This window comes from Peromyscus maniculatus, chromosome 11 (assembly GCF_049852395.1).
Source record: "Peromyscus maniculatus bairdii isolate BWxNUB_F1_BW_parent chromosome 11, HU_Pman_BW_mat_3.1, whole genome shotgun sequence".
NCBI classification, from domain to species: Eukaryota; Metazoa; Chordata; class Mammalia; order Rodentia; family Cricetidae; genus Peromyscus; species Peromyscus maniculatus.
The window spans coordinates 44164415-44182280 of NC_134862.1; the positions used below are offsets into that span (position 1 = coordinate 44164415).

Sequence of the window (17866 nt, forward strand, 5' to 3'; positions counted from 1 at the left end):
GGGACCTTTGGAAGAGCAGCCAGTGCTCTTAACCACTGAGCCATCTCCAGCCCTTTTGCGTGTTGTTCTTTTAGAACACTTCTCTGTAGATTTACCCCATAGCTGCCCCTTCCCTGTCCCTGAACTCCAAGCTCAGATGTCCCCTCTGCTGCCTTGAGTTACTGGCTCGTGAGGCCTGTGGCACCACTTCCATCCTTCCCTTCCCTATTGGATGATCTCTTGTATTTTCCTGAGCCTTTGTTGCCACCAGAAACAATGCCCCCCCCCCCCAGCTGAGGACCGAACCCAGGGCCTTGGAGGCAAGCGCTCTACCACCGAGCTAAATCCCCAACCCTCAGAAATAATCTTGGTTATTGTGTTTGCTGTCTGTCACTGTCCAGTAGCCTAGCATTCTAAACTCCAGAGGGGCAGACACTTGGTTTTATTACTCTATCTACAACATTTTGCAGAGTACCTGGCCTGGAGAACCAAGTTCAACAAGTCTTTATTAGCTCATGGGTTATGGGAGAATCCTGATAGTTGACAAAGTTCACCAAGGAACGCTATGATAGATGCTAAAGACATAACAGTGTCATGAAGCCATGGATGGAATGGCTGTGGGTACGGGGTGGTTAAAACACACCGATTATGGGCTCCGACAAACTAGGTTAGAATCTGCTTCTGTTCAACTTGTTCATGTGACCTTGGCCAAATGACTCAGTCTTTGTGAAGCCCGGCTCCTCCCCTAACAACTGAAGATGGTTGATGACTACTCTCCAGGGCCTAAGGGTTTTTTTGTTATTTAAGACAGGATCTCAAGTGGCCCATGCTTGACTCTGGCTCAGGCTGGCTTTAGTCTCCTTACACGTTTGGCAGCCCACATCCTTCTGATCTGCCGTCCCGGGGGCTCTAATGCTCTCATCTGCCACACAGTGCTTGTTGGTACTGTATGTTCCGGGTAAGGACTTGAATTTGGCTGAAGTCAGAATTCTCCTCTACTCCTGGGAGGAGGAACCGTATCTGCAGGTTAGGGATGGTGAGGAACAAGCCCTTCCTTCTGTACTTCTTCCAGGAGCGGCAGCCCAAGCTCCCATGACAATCATTGTTTCTCTAGGGACCACGGGAGCTCATCAGCACACTGACTTAATCTGGAGGGTGGAGAGGACTGTTGTTCCACACATCTGATGACACTGTTTGAAAATGTGAATTGAGATGAATACTTAGAAAAAAAAGAGAGCTCAAAAAATTTCAAGTTAGTTGTGCTAAATTTAATTCCCAGTAGAGAGGTAGGTAGATCTCTTTGAGTTCAAGGCCAATTTTATTGGGAATTCCAGGCCAGCCAGGGCTATATAGTAAGTCGCTGGATTAAAGGGGAGGCCAAGCAAAACAAACAAACAAACAAACACCAGTGTGGTGGCACACAATGTAATCCCAGCTCTTGGGAGGAGGAGGTAAGAGAACCAAGAATTCAAGATTATCCTTGAGTACACATTGAGTTCAAGGCCAGCCTAGGGTACCATGACAGCTTGTCTCAAAAACCCCAAGCAAAACAAAAAACGGGAAGAACTTCCATACACATCCTGGTCTTTGCTTGGCATTGGTTTAGGTTTGATGGGCTGTGGACAAAGGTAGAAGAATGAGTAGAAAAATGCAGACAGTGAATAATAAACAGCAAAACCCAAGCAGAAGAGCCAAGGCGTAGTTATTGGCTTTCTGTATCACGTATACACTGTTCTTGGGGACAGACAGGAGATGCGGGGAGGGAGGGGCGGTGGCTGAAATAAGGGATTCGTTAGGTATTTGAGGAAGACTTGCTACTGGTAATTCCTAAAGGCTCTCTAGAGAAAGAAAAACAGCAGGATATGGGGCTACGTATCCATATCATACACACACACTTATATCACATGGCTATATCTACATATCAAGAGGGAGACCAATTCAAGGAGTTGGTTTAAGTGGTACCCATTTATTCACAGTTCTGGAAGCTATAAGTCCAAGACGAAGATGCTAGTCAGACTTTCCCCTCATCCTTGGCTTGTGGTTGGTGGCCTTCCAGCACCTGCATCCGCTATTCCTCCTTGTACATCTTTTTGAAAGTTGCCAAAATGGTAGGGGAAAAAAAGTAGCCTTGGAGCCGTCTATTCTCAAATATAGTTCAATATGGGTCACCAAAATCAACTTCACGAGTTGATTCTGAAACTTGGGGTACTGTCACTCAAAAAGTCATTGCAGCCCAGAAGGAAGTTGTGTGACCCAGACACAACCCTGTAAAGGCTGGGCTGGTGAGAGGTGTGAGGTGAGGCCCCTGTGTCTGCCTGTAGCTCTCAGAAGTCTGCCTGGTGTTCGGGAAGATCAAAGGCAGGCCTGAGATGGCCATTCTTATCCGTGCTCTGCAATTAGTATCAGTGTGATGTTGGCTGATTAATCCGAGTCTCAGTTCCTCGATCTGAAAAATTGTGAGAGCAATGCACCTACTTCATGCCCTGATTTGTGTTAGAGAAATATTTCAGGATTTTTTGTTGTTGTTGCTGTTTGTTTCGTTTTTTTTTTACACATCAATCGTTCATGCCAGGGAAGAAAAATGTGAAAAAAAAAACCCCTCCTTTTACATGTAGGGAGTTGTGCTTTGCTAGACACATCATGTGACTTAGTTGGATCGGGAATTTCAAGCAGATATGGTAGATGCGGTGGTGCTCTAGAAAGTTCCAGCATGTTACATCCCAGATACAGAGAATTCCAAATATTTGAGCTATCTGAGGAACAGGGCATGTTGAGAGGAGTCTCGCAGCCCGAGACCTGAGTTCAGAGTTGCTGGTGGCTGAACAAGGAATGTGATTTTCCTCCCAAACTTCCAGGAGCACAAGATTGTCCTTTGGCCCAGAACTATGGGAGACTGAAGCAGCAGGATTGCCGTGAATTTGTGGTCGGTCTGGGCTATATTGTGAATCGGAAGCCATTCTGAGCTGCACAGCAAGACCCTGTCTCAAAAACAAAACAAAACATAAAAATATTAAATATTGTTCCTTGAGAGTCTCAGGCCTCTAAAGTGGCCTAACCGGAATGGGAAGAAACGCCCTGAAGCCCAAGCCTTGGTGTGGGTTGCTCTGCCCCTCCCAGCCCCTGTGGGTAGGGCTAGCACCATCGTGGGAACGTTCCACTTGAGAGTGTCTGATCCATGCAAGGGTCTAGTTCTTTGGCCTCACACCCAGGTAAAGCGAAGGTGTAAGGTTTTTGGATCGTAGTTGAGCTGACTCAGCGGATTCCAGGAGTGGCGAGGGTTTGGGACTGTATGTAGCTCTGGTGCAGGGCTTGTCTAGGAGAGATCGTCCCCTCTTCCCCGCCCTTTTGTGTGAGCATGGGAAATGTGCAGGGATGAGGCAGTGGTATTTAGTTAAAAGATGCCTCCCCAAGACTAGACCAGCTTTCCAAGGCCAGCGCCCATAATGAGACCCTTTATCACGGTGTCGGCTGGGGGTGGGGACCAAAGCTATCCCACAGAGAAGACCTTGCAGCTGAGAAGCAGGGATACTGATTCCAGTGGAATTAAGCAGGGCAGGGAACGGGGAGGACGCTTTATCTCACTGTATTCACCCACTGCGTGGGCTGTCTCAACACTCCACCACTGAGTTATTGTGAGGCTCCTTCCTGGGCACAAGCAGATTCTTCTCCACGTCCAGTCCAAAGCTTCATCCTCAGCCAATTGGAGCCGCATAAACTCAAGGCCATTTCCCCTCCCTTTCAACAAATATTTGTGGAGCAACTCCCACATGCCTGGTACTGACTTGACTCCTTCCCTCCAGCGGCTTACCAAGGGGTGGGGCACGTGCTGAGGAGGTAGCAGGGACCCCGGTGGGAAACTGTGGTCTAGCTAAAACCCAGCAATAAAGACTAGCAACAGGACGTCGTGTAAAGACTCAAAAGAAGTAAAGCTGGGGGACATCCCATGGTTGCCCCCGAGGGACACCTGACACCAAATTTTTCAGAGCATGAAAGGTGCTGAGTTCAGATGTTGGCACTAGACTGGAGATGAGAAACTGAGATGGTGCATCGCGGATATTTGGGAAAGCCGGAGAGGGGGACGGGTGGTGGGAGACCCGAAGTGAGGCCGGGGCGGAAGGGAGGGGCACGGACAACCCCGGAGCCCCGTCGAGGCGACAGCGGCGCGGAGGGGGTGGGGAGCGGGACCGACACGTGCGCTACGTGCTGCGCCGGCCGCCGCCCCCTCCCGGGCAGCTGGGGAGCCAGACCTGCCCCCCTCATCCGAGGCTCAGACCCCGAGCAAGGGGTGGGGGGTGGGGGCGACGGAGAGCCAGAGCAAAGTCTCTCCTCGCGTTTGGAACCTAGAAGCCCGGTCTCTCCTGCCGGGCGACCGGAAGGAGCTAGGCCAGCGCCTCTTAGACCCGCAGGCGGATTTTAGGGCACAGGCTGCGCTCTTGGGGTGCAGGCCCGGGGTGGGACTCCACCGGCTGGGGGAGCGTGGGAGCTGACGGCTGAGTGGGCCGGATCCCTAAAGATGTATCTAAAGGCTCTCCAGCACTCATGGGGTGGTTTGGGGGACGGAGTCCGGGGCGGAGGCGGAGTGTCGTCCAAGAGTAAGGAGGGGGGTTCCTGGAGACGTGGCACTCGGAGCGGGCTCGCTTCTGCTCGGGCCGCCGGGGCTGCAGCCCCGCTTTCCCCCGGGAACCTGGCGCTGTGGCTCCGCCCAGCCTCCGCTCGCAGCCGGCTGGGAAGGCGATCGCCGGTACCTCCGGGCCGGGGTTACCCAGGTCCGGCCTCCGAGGCGTCCAGCCGGCCCCACACCAGACAATGCGGACCGGGCCCCGCCCCCGGAGGCTGATGCGGCTCGGGCCGCGGCCAATCAGCGCCTGTGGCTAGGCTCTTTAAAAAAAGAAGAGCCGGCCGCGGTGTGGCTGTCAGCTGGCGAGGGATCCCTCCGCCCATGTAAACACACATCATAAAGGGCAAGGGGAAGCGTCTTCCGAGGGGCGGGGGAGCTGTTACCTTAGTGGAGAGCCCTCTCAGTCCCTAGGTTCTCTTGACTAGCCTGGCAACCGCCCGCTCCCTCAGCGTCTGTTTGGTTGGTGCGCAGCCAAACAGCTGCTGCTTGGTCTGAGCAGTCAGTATATCTCATCATTTAGGTTCACAACCGGAAATGGAGGAAGCAGGACTAGTAGACCCCGAAAGTTGGGAGGGAGAGAGATGCCTAACCCATAGATGACAACTGAGATCCCCCCCCCAAAAAAAAACTCGTACCCTGCAGTTACACATCCATAATTTATGTGTGTCTACAAGTGTCAAAGTTATAACCTGCCTGGTTTGTATGTAGGATGCCAACACCAAGGGTACTGCGTTCTCCCAAGGCAGAGGACTTGACAGGAAATCAACTCCAGGATGATCTTCTAATGCATGCACACATACAGTACTCAGAGTCAAGAGCGACAATAAAAGATTCCCCTCAGTCACCATGATAGGTCATCTGATAGCCCAGCCCTTGGGAATGAGGTCAACCTGGGCTACATTGTTGAATTCCAGGCCAGCTTTGGCTACAAGTATGCAGTCCTGTCTTAATTTTTTCCCTCTTCTCAATACATTATCATGAAATCAGTAAGGTTGAAAAATATGGCAAGCTGGGTGAGGTGACACACACCTTTAATCCTAGCACCTGTGAACTTGAAGCCAGCCTGGTTTATGTAAGCAAGTTTTAGGCTAATCAAAAATATAGTGAAACCTTGACTCAACACCCCCCATTATATATATATATAGTATGTGTGTGTGTGTGGCAAATTCTATATCTCTAATACCTAGGTTTTCACATAAAACCTACTGTATCACCTTATTTTTTTAAAAACTCACTTTGTAGGCAAGGCTGGCCTCGAACTCACAGAGATCCTCCTGCCTCTGCCTCCCGAGTGCTGGGATCATAGGCGTGTGCCGCCACCACCTGGATTTTTTCATCTAATCTTACAATGATGTATTTTTTTTCCTTGAGTAGGTTGCTACCTGTCTCTTTTAGTTCCATCTCATTTGAAGAATGAGGGAACAAGACAAGGCCTATTCACTCTCCAAAGCCCTAGGGAGCTAAGGAAAGGTTGCCTTCTCCAGGAATCGCTGAACTTTTTTGGAGGCTATGTACTTCTGGGAAGTTTATTGAAGAATGAGGATTTTTTCCCCTCTTCATTTTAAAATGTTTTATATTTTAAAAAATCTTTAAATTGTGTTGTGGTGTGTGTGTGTGTGTGTGTTGCCTGTAGAGGCCAGAAGAAGGCATCAGATCCCCTGAAGCTGGAGTGAGGAGGCAATTGTGAGCTGATGGACACTGGATCTGGAAACTGAATTTATGTCCTCTTAGGCAGGAGCAAAATGCTCTTAATCAGCTGAGCCATCTCTCCACATTCCTTGTTTTTTGATACAGGATCTCATTATGTCGATCTGGCTGGCTTGGAACTCAGTGTAGACCAGGTTGGCTTTAGCCTCCCGAGTGCTGGGATTAAAGGTGTGTGCTACCACATCTAGCTTTCCTTTTTCAAACTGAGGAAGCATAGTCTGAGTGACGGGATACATCTGTAATCCCAGCACCTAAGAGGCAGAGGCAGGAGGATCAGGAGATCAAAGTCATCCTCTGCTCCATTGAGAGTTTCAGGCCAGCCTGAGCTACATGAATCCTACTAAAAACTAAACCCTGAGGCTAACAGAGCTATCCTTCCTCCAGATTGTTCTGAAGGGAGGGCTGTGGATCTCCTTAACGGAGGCTGTGGCAAACAATCCTTCTATGAGTTGGGCTGCTTTCTGGGTAAAAGAAATAGTTCCAGTGTTCAAGTTCTACTTATGATCATCTTTTCAGTTTTTCTGGGCCATCCCCCACCTTTTCATAGTTACTTAACCTCTCAGAACTTCCACTTTGTACTCTGAATCACTGGGATCATACCTCCAGTACTGGCGGTCTCTTTCCTTCAGAATTAGCTATACTTTATAGCTTGTGGGAAATCTGCGGTACGTATGTGCCAGACACAGCTCAAGTTCAACCTGTTCAGGTGTTAATACATCTCCCCTAGAATGGCTTGTGCATGGCCTAATCTGGATGATTAGTAATGCCAATTGGCCAGTATCTATGCCAGACCCTTACCCTTGGTATGTATGGTATTCTGTGATCCCTTCCTAGTCTAAGTTTTATTTCCTATATTTTCATTCTTTTCTTCCTTCCTTCCCTCCCTCCCTCCTTCCTTCCTTCCTTCCTTCCTTCCTTCCTTTCTTTTCTCCCCCGATCCCCACCCCCACTTTCGAGACAGGGTTTCGTTGTATAACAGCCCTGGCTGGCCTGGAACTAGCTCTGCAGACCAGACTGACCTTGAATTTACAGAGATCCACCTGCCTCTGCCTCCCCAATCCTGGGATTAAAGGCGTGCACCATCCCCACCCGGCTCATCCTTTCTTATCAATCAATAGCACTGCTGATTTTATTTAGACCCCATTATTCCTTGATTGGATTATTTCAATAATTTTTGTTTGTTTTGTTTTTCGAGTCAGAGTTTCTCTGTTTTGCTTTGTGTTTTTCCTGGATCTCACTCTGTAACCCAGGCTGGCCTGGAACTCACAGAGATTTGCATGCCTCTGCCTCCCGGGTGCTGGGATTAAAGGCGTGCGCCACCACCGCCCAGCTTTATTTCAAGATTCTTTTGCTCAAGTCCAATCTTGTCATAAGGCTGTAGACGACTTCTGTACAACACCCCTACTTTCCAAAAAATAGTCTGAACTGTTGGATTTGGTCATACGATTAAACTACCTCACAGACTAAACACTCGCGCAAAAGCGCTTAGCACAAAGTCTAGGATAAGCGTATGCTCAGGGTGTTTTTACTGTCCGCATTAATATTGCCTGCGTCCGTCCTTGCTCTTGTGTTCAAGCTGTTTTCTCTACCTGGAGAGTCAGTTCCAGTACTCTGCCTCTCGGGTTTAACTATGTAAATCCATGGTGGCAAAGTGTATGACGTGATTGAACGATCGATTATAGATCCGATCTCTCTACTAGACTGTTAACTTCTTGAGAGCAAGAATTCTGAAAACTTCAGTGGTCAACTGAACCATAAAGGATAAAACCCACCCCAGGCGGAAGGCCCCAGCCCCTCCCAGTTAGGGGGCGGGGTGGGACCCGGCTCCGGGTGGCAGTAGGGACTTTTTTCCTCGCCGTGGCGGCGGAGGCGCACGGCGTGGGGTAGCGGCAAGACGTCGTCGGAGGAAGGCTGAAAAAGCCCTAGGTGCTGCCGTTGCTAGTAGAAGTCTGACTTGTCGCCGGAGCTGCTGCGCGTCTGCCCAGGTTCCGGACCGAGCGGAGCTTGCTGCCGCGGTCGCCGAGCCTGCCCTGTGCTCGCCCCTGCCCGCGTCGCGGTGATGGAGCCGGCCACCGTGCTGTCCCCAGGCCCGCGCCCGGCGCTGCCCCTCGGGGGCCCGGGCCCGCTGGGCGAGTTCCTGCCTCCCCCGGAGTGTCCGGTCTTCGAGCCCAGCTGGGAAGAGTTCGCGGACCCCTTCGCGTTCATCCACAAGATCCGGCCCATAGCCGAACAGACCGGGATCTGTAAGGTGCGGCCGCCGCCGGTGAGTCAGCCCAGCACCCCGGATCCTTGCTCGCGGCTGGGGGGAGGGAGGGAGGGAGCGAGAGGACGCGCGGCCGGGGAGGCCCGAGGCGCGGGGGTGGGGAGCGGTCGTCCGGCGGGCCCGGTCAAGTTTGGGGTTCCTCAGTGGGTGGGAGTTGGCGGCGGCGGCGGGGAGGGAGGCGCGGGGTGTGTGTTGTTGTGTTGGGTTGGGGGGGCGGCTCTCATCCGGGTGGGATGGATGCGGGCTGTGAGCACAGCGGGTCCCCGGCCCTGGCGGCCCCGGGGACCGGGTCACCCGGTGCGGCTCTCGGGGAGTGGGGTGGTGGGGAGGGGGAGAACTGGTGCGCGACACGGCCAGGGCAGCGGGTGCGAGCCGGAGTGGTGGCAGCCGCCGGGGTGGTCGCCGGGGAGTCGCGCCGAGCCCGGCCCGAGGCGCGGGCGCGGAGGCAGGGCTCCGGGGGGCCTCCCCGCACGGCCCTGGCGGCTCGGTGCTCGCCTCCTCCTCGGGGTGCGGGGGTGTGTGATGGGTGGGGGTGGGGGACTTGCGAGTTGTCGTGCGAGGAGCAAAGTTTTCAATATGGCGGCGGGAGCCCCTGGTCCTTTGTGTGGTGGCGGCGTCGGCCCGGAGCTGCCCTCACCTGAGCGCCCCACCCTCCGGACCCCGGTCCCCCACCACCCCCTGGGCCCTCGGCCTCCTGGAGTCCCCGGGGCCGGGCTCGAGCAGGGGGCGGCCAGCGCCACTGGGGGCGGGGGAGGAGCCGCGCGGGGCTGGCTGGCCGGCCGGCCCCGGAGCGGCTGGTGTGGCTGGGGGGCGCAAGTGTCCGGGGCGGGGGCGCGCGCTTTGGGGGGCAGCGGGGGGCAGGACAGCCGTGTCCCCCCGATGCCCGCCTGCCCCGGCCGGGCGCTCTCCGACACGGCCCTGGGGCCCGGACGGCGCTGCTCCCCCCGGGGGGGAGGGAGGCCTGGCTGGGGCAGAGCTGGACGGGCAGGGAGGGCCGTGCTGGTCGGGGAGATGTCAGGCGAGCTCTTCTTGGAGGTTCCTTCCCGGCCCCCAGCCATGCCACCACCCCCTACTCGGCCCACCGGCGCTGGCTCCGGCGCGAGCCTGGAGCTGGGGAGGGGGGGCGCGAGGGGTGGGGTGTCCCCCGAAGCCAGCCCTAACGGCTGCAACGTCCGCCAGGAGCCCGGCCCACTCCGTCCCTGTCCCCCCCCCACCCCCCCACCCCGCAGCCGGAACTGGATGCGCTGCGACACCCCAGGTTTTTTCGCCTACCTTTTGGGATGGCCTGAGTCTTTTTGAGTTGGCCCGAACGACCGTTGGACCGGCCGGGACGGTTGGAGAGGTTTAACTGCCTTGCCTGCTGCCGTTTTAATTTTCTATCTCCCCTGCTCCCACACAAGTGGAAGGAGACCCCCCCCTCCCCGGCTCCCCCGTACCCCTTTCTTCCTTAAACTTGCTCTTTGTAATGGCATTTTTGAGTTCGCTGGATTGTGGACGTAATCATTCTGTTCTAGAAAAGCTGTTTGAGAGAGATCCCTGAATAAGCCTTATCTTTCCACCCACCCCACCCCCACCACCAGAAAAAAAAATTAAACCATATTTTAGTCTCTCTTGGACAACTTTGAAAGCAGAAATGAAATAAAATGCCTCAGAAAATAACTGGCCAGGTCAACTAGTCTGGAAGTAAGATTCATTTCGCCTGGTGAAGTGGCCAGGGTCGATTGTTGTTGCTCAGAGGAAGGTACATTTCTGTTACTGTGGAGGCCTGCAGAAGTTACACCCTGGACTGCTCAGCTCTAAGGTTTTTATTTTGAAGAATAGATCATGCATGTTTCAGACATGGAGCGATTTAGCTTTATGTTAACGTGTCAGGAAAGAGGAATATGAATATTGGAGGTTTGCATTAATGGGATGTTATCCAGAAATTAGGAAACTTGACTAAGTTATTAGAAGCCAAAATACAAGGAGTTGGGTTCTGAGAGCTGTCCTCCATGTTGGCTTTGTGGTGTACTAGGGCTGGGGTAAGTCCTTTATCTTGCCTCCCTTGCCTTTTATAGAGCTGTTTTCTTGGAAAAGAGTGTTGCTCTGATTGGGTTTGGCTGCCCATTCCTCTTTGGGCTAGCAGGTTAATGGCAGTCTTTAGGATTTGTGGTTTGTTTGCTTTTTTCCATTCTGAATGTCACACATGATGGCCACCATTTTGTATGGAGAATACTATGTACTACAGCCTGCGAGGCAAGGGGTAAAGAGGAAGAAATGATCTACAGACAAACTGGTGCTGTTTTGGAGCCCTCCTTTGTGTGGAGGGGACTTGCTTCCTCCTTTGTTTAACAAAACTCCTATGCCAATGGAGAAGAGTTTGCCAGTATTTGCTGTTGGTAGAACCACAAGAAAGAAAATCCAGAAGTTGTAGCTCTTGAACAGAGGGGGCCTGGAACAAAGGCTTCTCAAGAGATGTAAACAGTCTTTGTTTAGGAAGTGTTTCGTGTTAGGAAAGCTGAGAACAAGTGGTTTCATATAGTTGAAATAAGGCAACAAAATAAACCCTTAAGAAATAGGAAATATTTTCCATGGTGGTAGCTTTATGCGTGTATCTCTAGATGATTTATGTTCATTGAGTTTTTGAAACTCTAGTGGCTAAATTAAAAGGATTTGGAGACTGGTATATATACTTTTAGTAGGTAAGGGGGAGAATTATAAAAGCATTTCTATTTCCTTTTGTTCTTAGCTTTGTTTTATCTTTAATTAATGGAACTTAGGTTTGCTTTGTACCTGCTTTTTTAGTGAGCATCTTAAGCTGCTTAACTTGTGAAAACTTAGGATGTTTACATTATTTTGTATGAATGCATAAGAGTTGACAAAAATTTGAAAATATAGTAAGGTAAATGTGATTAAAATGATGACTCAAGACTCTGCAAACCTCAAGTTTAAAGACAGTAATAAGCCTTACTTCAAAGTATAAGAGATAGCCAAGCTTATTTTCAGAAGTGAGACCATTAAACATTAAAATTAATTTTACTTCTGCTTTTTCTTTAAAATGCAAGTATTAATTTCCTCCTTAGTACTTAGATGGTTAAGTACAAATGCTATTTTCACTTTGTAATATTTGGAGATGAGTAATTTTAGGGGTATTAATATTATTAGTCAAAAGTTGCCTGCTCAGTAAATATCTTTTCGAATTTCCCAAATCTGATAGAAATGTATTTGATAGCTTTAGTAACTTTCTTGCTGTCAAATATCTAGCATGGCTGTAATTAGGCAGAGTCCACAAATGTCTCCCTTGACAATGACCAAAAGTCAGACATTTAAACCAAACCCAGATCATACAATAAAGGCTATTTTTCACTATGAACTGCCTTTGGTTGTTTGTTTGAATCCTTCATCTGCATCTTTATAGCCATGAAGTGAAGACTGTTGTGATGCAGTAAGCATCTGTGAGTGAGCTTGTTAATTCCACTCTTGGGAGTGGGGGAAGTTAAGATACACTTTTCTTTCTGTAAGGGCGGGTGCCACCACTGCCTGGCCCCAACTCTTTTTTTAAAAAACATTTTATTTGGGCGTATGCATGTGTGTATATTTGCACACGTGCATGCCCCATATGCTGTGGTGCTTGTGTGGGAGGTCAAAAGACAATTTGTAGAAGTTTGGTCTCTCCTGCCATGTGGATTCTGGGATCAAACTCATGAACTTGCTTGCTTGTTTAATTTGGAGGGCAGTAAAAGTCATGTTCAGAGTATGCGAATAAGAGGTAGGCAGAAATTTGCCAAAAATGGAACTTTTAAAGGGTTTATTTAATATGCATATTACATTATATATGTTTGTGTATATATATGTATGTAATATAATCTGTATAGTTTATGTGCAGTAAACCATATGGGATCATCTTATAGACTTCTCACCTTTTTATTTCATATTTATTTTTACTTTGTGTTTTGTATTTTACTTTGGTGTTTGACTTTGGGACCACGGGCATGCCTGTTGTCCATAGAGGCCAGAGAGGGCATCAGACAGATCCTTTGGAATTGGAGTTATAGAGGGTTGTGAACTGCCATATAGGTATGGGAACCAAACCTGGGCCCTTGCAGGACCAGCAAGTGCTCTAGGCTACTGAACCACCTTTCCAGTCACTCATCGCTGTCTTAATTGGTCCACATTAGGATTTATGGAGAGAACAAGTGAGGGCTTAGTGTGGTGACACGCCTTTAATCCCAGAAGTCAGGAGACAGGGTAGGCAGATCTCAGGCTAGCCTGGTTTATTTACATAACAGTTCTGGCCAGCTAGGGCTACATAGTAAAACCCAGTCTAAAAAACAAGAACCAAAAAAAAAAACCAAAAAAAAAAAAAAAACAAGGCTGGAGAGATGGCTCAGGGATTAAGAGCATTTGTTGGTCTGCAGGAGGACCCAGGTTTGATTTCCAGCACCCACATGGTGGCTTACAACCCTTACAACCCTTACAACCACAGGATCCTATGCTGTCTTCTGATCTCTACAGGCATAGGTACCCACATACATGGTGTGCATATATACATGCAAGCAAACATACAAAATCTTTAAACAAAACCTGTGAGGGATGGAGAGATGACTCTATGATTAAGAGCTGTTTGCTGTGCAAACAGGACTCCAGTTCCAATGGACTACTCACATAACAAACAAATCAGGTGTAGTCCCTTCTTCCAGTGTCATCTTAGCACTGAGCAGAGAGGAGACAAGATTCTTGGGCTTCCCTGGCTCCTGCCTAGTGCAGAAATGTACGGTCCAGCTTCCGAGAGAATAAGGCTGAAATGGGGCTGCACTTGATGCCTTCCTCTGGTCTTGTCGCACTCATACAGGTGAATGTACTAGCTCACACAATTGTGTGTATACATGCAGCACATTCACACATGCACATGCGTACTCCTCACACACAAAACTTTAAAAGTCATTTAAGCTCCCTTCCCCCATATAAGAACTATTTTTTTGATAGAGCCATAACTACCAGCGTATAAATGAATTTTTAAACTTCTGTTGTTTGTGTCTGTGTTTGTGTGTGTGGGGGAAGGGAGTGAGCAGGTGCACATGTGCTACTGTGGAGGTCAGAGGACAACTTTCAGGAGTGGTTTTCCTTCCCATTCTATTTTGTTTTGGAGCCAGGTGCTGTTTCTGTCAGGCGTAGTCCTGGCTAGCTAGCTAGAAAGCTTCAGAGTGTTGGGATGGGATTACAGATGCGTGCCACCACATCTGGTTTTTATGCGGGTCCCAGGGATCAAACTCAGGTTGTCAGGCTTGCGCAGCAAATGTTTCCACCCACTGGCCATCTCACTATTCCCTAACTTTTTTTTTTTTTTCTAGACAGGGTTTCTCTGTGTAGCTTTGCACCTTTCCTGGAACTCACTTGGTAGCCCAGGCTGGCCTCGAACTCACAGAGATCCGCCTGCCTCTGCCTCCCGAGTGCTGGGATTAAAGGCGTGCGCCACCACCGCCCCTCGAGTGATGGTCATTTCATCTAGTGTGGAGATTATATAGTTCCTGGGTTTTCAGCCAGTGCTTTTGTTGTTACAGTTCTTGGAGCCTGTAAACAAACTTAACTGTTTTGAGGACGACTCTTAGCACGTGTAGAGCTGTGTGGGTAGTGGGTGGAGGGCGTTTCCTGCCTGCCTTGTTCCATTGCTGGAATTTGCTGTATTTTATCTCTACTAATTAGGAAGGGACTTCCTGGTCAGACTGGGCATTTTGTCTGACAGAACACTTGAGAGTCAGGAGTACTCAGGACAAGAAGGGAGTGCCTTTTGAAGAGTCTAATGGGTTAGTTAGGTTGTTAGTGTAACTTTTCTGTGCAGAATAGTAATTTAGCTTTCAGTGTTGATGCTGCAATTTCTGTTTGAGAAAAATTGCCTGTTAACATATGGTATCAGTTTTCTTCCTTCGGTGCTGAGGATGGAAACAATGCCTTGTTCATGTTAGGCAAGTGCTCTGTCACTGAGCACTATGTATCCTCAGTCCTTTAGTGTGTGTGTGTGTGTGTGTGTGTGTGTGTGTGTGTGAGAGAGAGAGAGAGAGAGAGAGAGAGAGAGAGAGAGAGAGAGGAGGGAGAGAGAGATAGGGTCTTGATATTTTTATCAAGCTAGCCTGGAACTCCCAGAGTAGCCCAGGCTGGCCTCAAACTCAGTACTTTGCCTTGACCTCCTGAATGCTAGAATTACAGGTGTATATCACCACACTGGGCAACCAGTTTCTTTAAAAACCTTTAATTTTAAATTAGGTTGTATGCTGGCATGATGATGCTATGCTGTATGTCTGTAATCCCAGCTCTTAAGGCTGAGGCAAGATGATGTGAAGGTTTAAGGCCAACTGCTAATCTCGTGAAATCTCTTTCTTTCTTTCTTTCTTTCTTTCTTTCTTTCTTTCTTTCTTTCTTTCTTTCTTTCTTTCTTTCTTTCTTTCTTTCTTTCTCTCTCTCTCTCTCTCTCTCTCTCTCTCTCTCTCTCCTCTCTCTCCTCTCTCTCCTCTCTCTCCTTCTTTCTTTTTCTTCGAGACAGGGTTTCTCTGTGTAGCTTTGCGCCTTTCCTGGATCTCCTTTCAAACTGAGGACCTGTGTGTGTGTGTGTGTGTGTGTGTGTGTGTGTGTGTGTTAGGTATTTATTCTCCCCACCCCCTCAGTTTTTTGAGATAGGTTTTTACTATGTAGCCTTGGCTCTCCTGGAACTCACTCTGTAGACCAGGCTGGCCTCTAACTCACAGAGATCCACTTGCCTCTGCCTCCCAAGTGCTGGGATTAAAGGTGTATACCACCACCTCCTGGCGTGTATTCTTAAAAGTCAATTTCTTTATTATGTAAAAGGGACTGTTTAAAATTTTTTTTTGACATTTTATTTATGTATATAAGTGTTTGCCTGAATGTATGTTTGTGCACCATATAGGTGTAATGCCTGCCTGAGGGGGCCAGAAGAGGGTGTCAGATCCCCTGGGACATACAAATGATAGTGAACCACCATGTGGTGCTGGGAATCAAACCTGGTCTTCTGGAAGAGCAGCCTCTGCTCTTAACCACTGAGCCATCCCTCCAGCCTTTTAAAAAGTTTTAAAGGTGTCTAGAGTTGTGTTTGTGTGTGTCTATATTCATATTCATGCTTGAAAATGAGGGTGTGCACATTTCACAGCATATGTATTTGGAGGTCAGAATAACCTAAATGTTGGTCCTTGCTTCTTTCTTGTTTGAGACAGTCTCTGCTTTGCCACTGTGTTTGCCAGACTACCCAGTGTCCGTACTTCTGGGAACTCTGTCTCTCCTTTCCATCATCCCCTAGAAGCACTGGAAGTATAGACACTGTCTCCATGTGTTTGATTATATTATACGGGTTCTGAGGATTCTAGTCCAGATCTTCATGGGTGTGCTGTAAGCACTTTTATTAACTGCCCCGTCTTCCCAGCCAGCCCTAGAGTTCTTTAATCTGTTTGCATCATGACCTTGGATAAAGCCTGTTTACCCCAAGTGTATACCTTCTCATCCTGCTTTAAAGGGATCGGACACTGACCTAGGGCTACTGTCTAGATTAATTAGTGGATTGCAGGAGCTTAAATCTTACTCATTGCTAAGAAGAGTGGGAACAGATGTAACAAGACAAAAGTTAGTGCCAAATGTGTATCCCTCATTTTCCTACAGTGATGTTTGATCTTTTTTAAAGTGAAACTTGGAAAGGCAAAAGCTTAATATCAAAATTAGAGTAAGAACTGGGCATGGTGGTGCATGCCTCTAATCCCAGCATTAGTTTAGAGGCAGGAGGATCAAGTTAAAGGCCAGCTCAGATTACATAATGAATTCTAGGTTAGTTTTAGTTTTGGAAATATAGTGAGACCACGAAGCACCACTCTCAACCCCAACCCTCAAATATACCTGGGAGTGATAGCTTATTCCCAGCATTCAGGAGGCAGAGACAGAATATTGAGTTCAAGGCTGGCCTGAACTTTTATAGTGAAATCTTGATTCAAAAACCCCAACTAGGGGCTGCTAGAGTAGAGTATGGAAGGTTAAGGAGGACTCTATGCAGCCATGGGAAATCATTTATGCTGTGGTGAGACTTGTAAGTGGTGTGTTGGTTTGGGGTCGGTCATTCATACTCTTGTAAACCCATACCCATTCCACTGTAAGCCCAATAAACTCAGAAAATAAACCCACACAGAGATTTCACCCTTCCAAGAATGTAAAGAATACAATCCTCCTGTTTATTTGAGAGGGGCTATGTAATCCAAGGTGTTCATAAACTCCCCTTTTAGTGAGAATGACCATGCACTCCTGATCTTGCTGCCTCTACCTCCCAGGATTGCAGCTATGATTATCATATTCTACTTTATTTATTCACTGTTTTATATGTGTGAATGTTTTGCCTGCATGTGTGTGTGAGCGCTATTGAGTGCCCGATGCCTATGATGGCCAGAAGAAGGCATTGGATCACTTGGAACTAGAGTTACAAATGACTGTGAGCTGCCATGTGAGTGCTGGGAATTGAACCCTAGGTCTTTTGGAAGAATAGCAAGTGCTCCTGACCATTGAGCCATCTCTCCAGCTCTTATTTATTTATTTTTTATTTATTGGTTTTTTTTGAGACAGGGTTTCTCTGTGTAGCTTTGCGCCTTTCCTGGATCTTGCTCTGTAGACCAGGCTGGCCTCGAACTCACAAAGATCTGCCTGCCTCTGCCTCCCAAGTGCTGGGGTTAAAGGTGTGCCACCACTGCCTGGCGTTTTTATTTTTTTAAAGATAAATTTGTGTGTATATATTTTGTTCTGTGTGAGCATGTGCACATATGTATGTAGGTAGGACTAGACCTTGTGGGAACATACATGTCGAGGCCAGAAGTGGGCATTAGATTTCTAGAATTTGGAGTAACAGGTGTTTGCAGGATGTCCTGTTTGATATATGGGTTCTGGGATTGGAACTCCAGTCCTCATGATTGCGCAACAAGTGCTTTTAACTGCTGAGCCACATGCTTCAGCCCCCCTCCCCCTTATTCTTGAAGTAGAGTCTCACTATACATAGTGAGGTTTTCGTAGTACCTGAATCTTTAATTTAAAGCCTGCCAGGTCTATAAACTGAAAAAAATTTTTTTTGTATGTGTGCCAGCCCATACAGTACTAGGTACTCAACCTCAGGCCTCATGCATGCCTGGCCAGCACTATACCAGTGAACTACAGCCCCAGCATATCTTACGTCTTTTTTCTGTCTGTCTTGTCTTCTTAAATAACAGTCAGACAAACCTTTTCTCAATGAAAGCAACTAGAATTTATAATCATAAAGACTTGGAATCATGGGTCTGGAGATTTAT

At 48.6% G+C, this 17866-nt stretch overlaps 1 protein-coding gene across 3 annotated transcripts in view; it reads left to right on the plus strand.

The window, feature by feature from the left end:
* Window positions 1–4961: 4961 nt before the first annotated feature.
* The window catches only part of Kdm5b (lysine demethylase 5B), a 74684-nt gene continuing 61779 nt past the window's right edge, over window positions 4962–17866 (plus strand). Inside the window, exon 1 of one of the 3 annotated variants that reach the window (XM_076547449.1) lies at window positions 4962–5528. Coding sequence is in view for 2 of the 3 variants with exons in the window: in XM_006982459.4 (XP_006982521.1) it covers window positions 8364–8567 (204 nt within the window). In the remaining variant the exon portion in view is untranslated. Of the gene's footprint in view, window positions 5529–7349; window positions 8568–10488; window positions 10589–17866 lie in introns of those variants that run through there. The other 2 variants (XM_006982459.4, XM_042258184.2) reach the window with 2 other exon arrangements.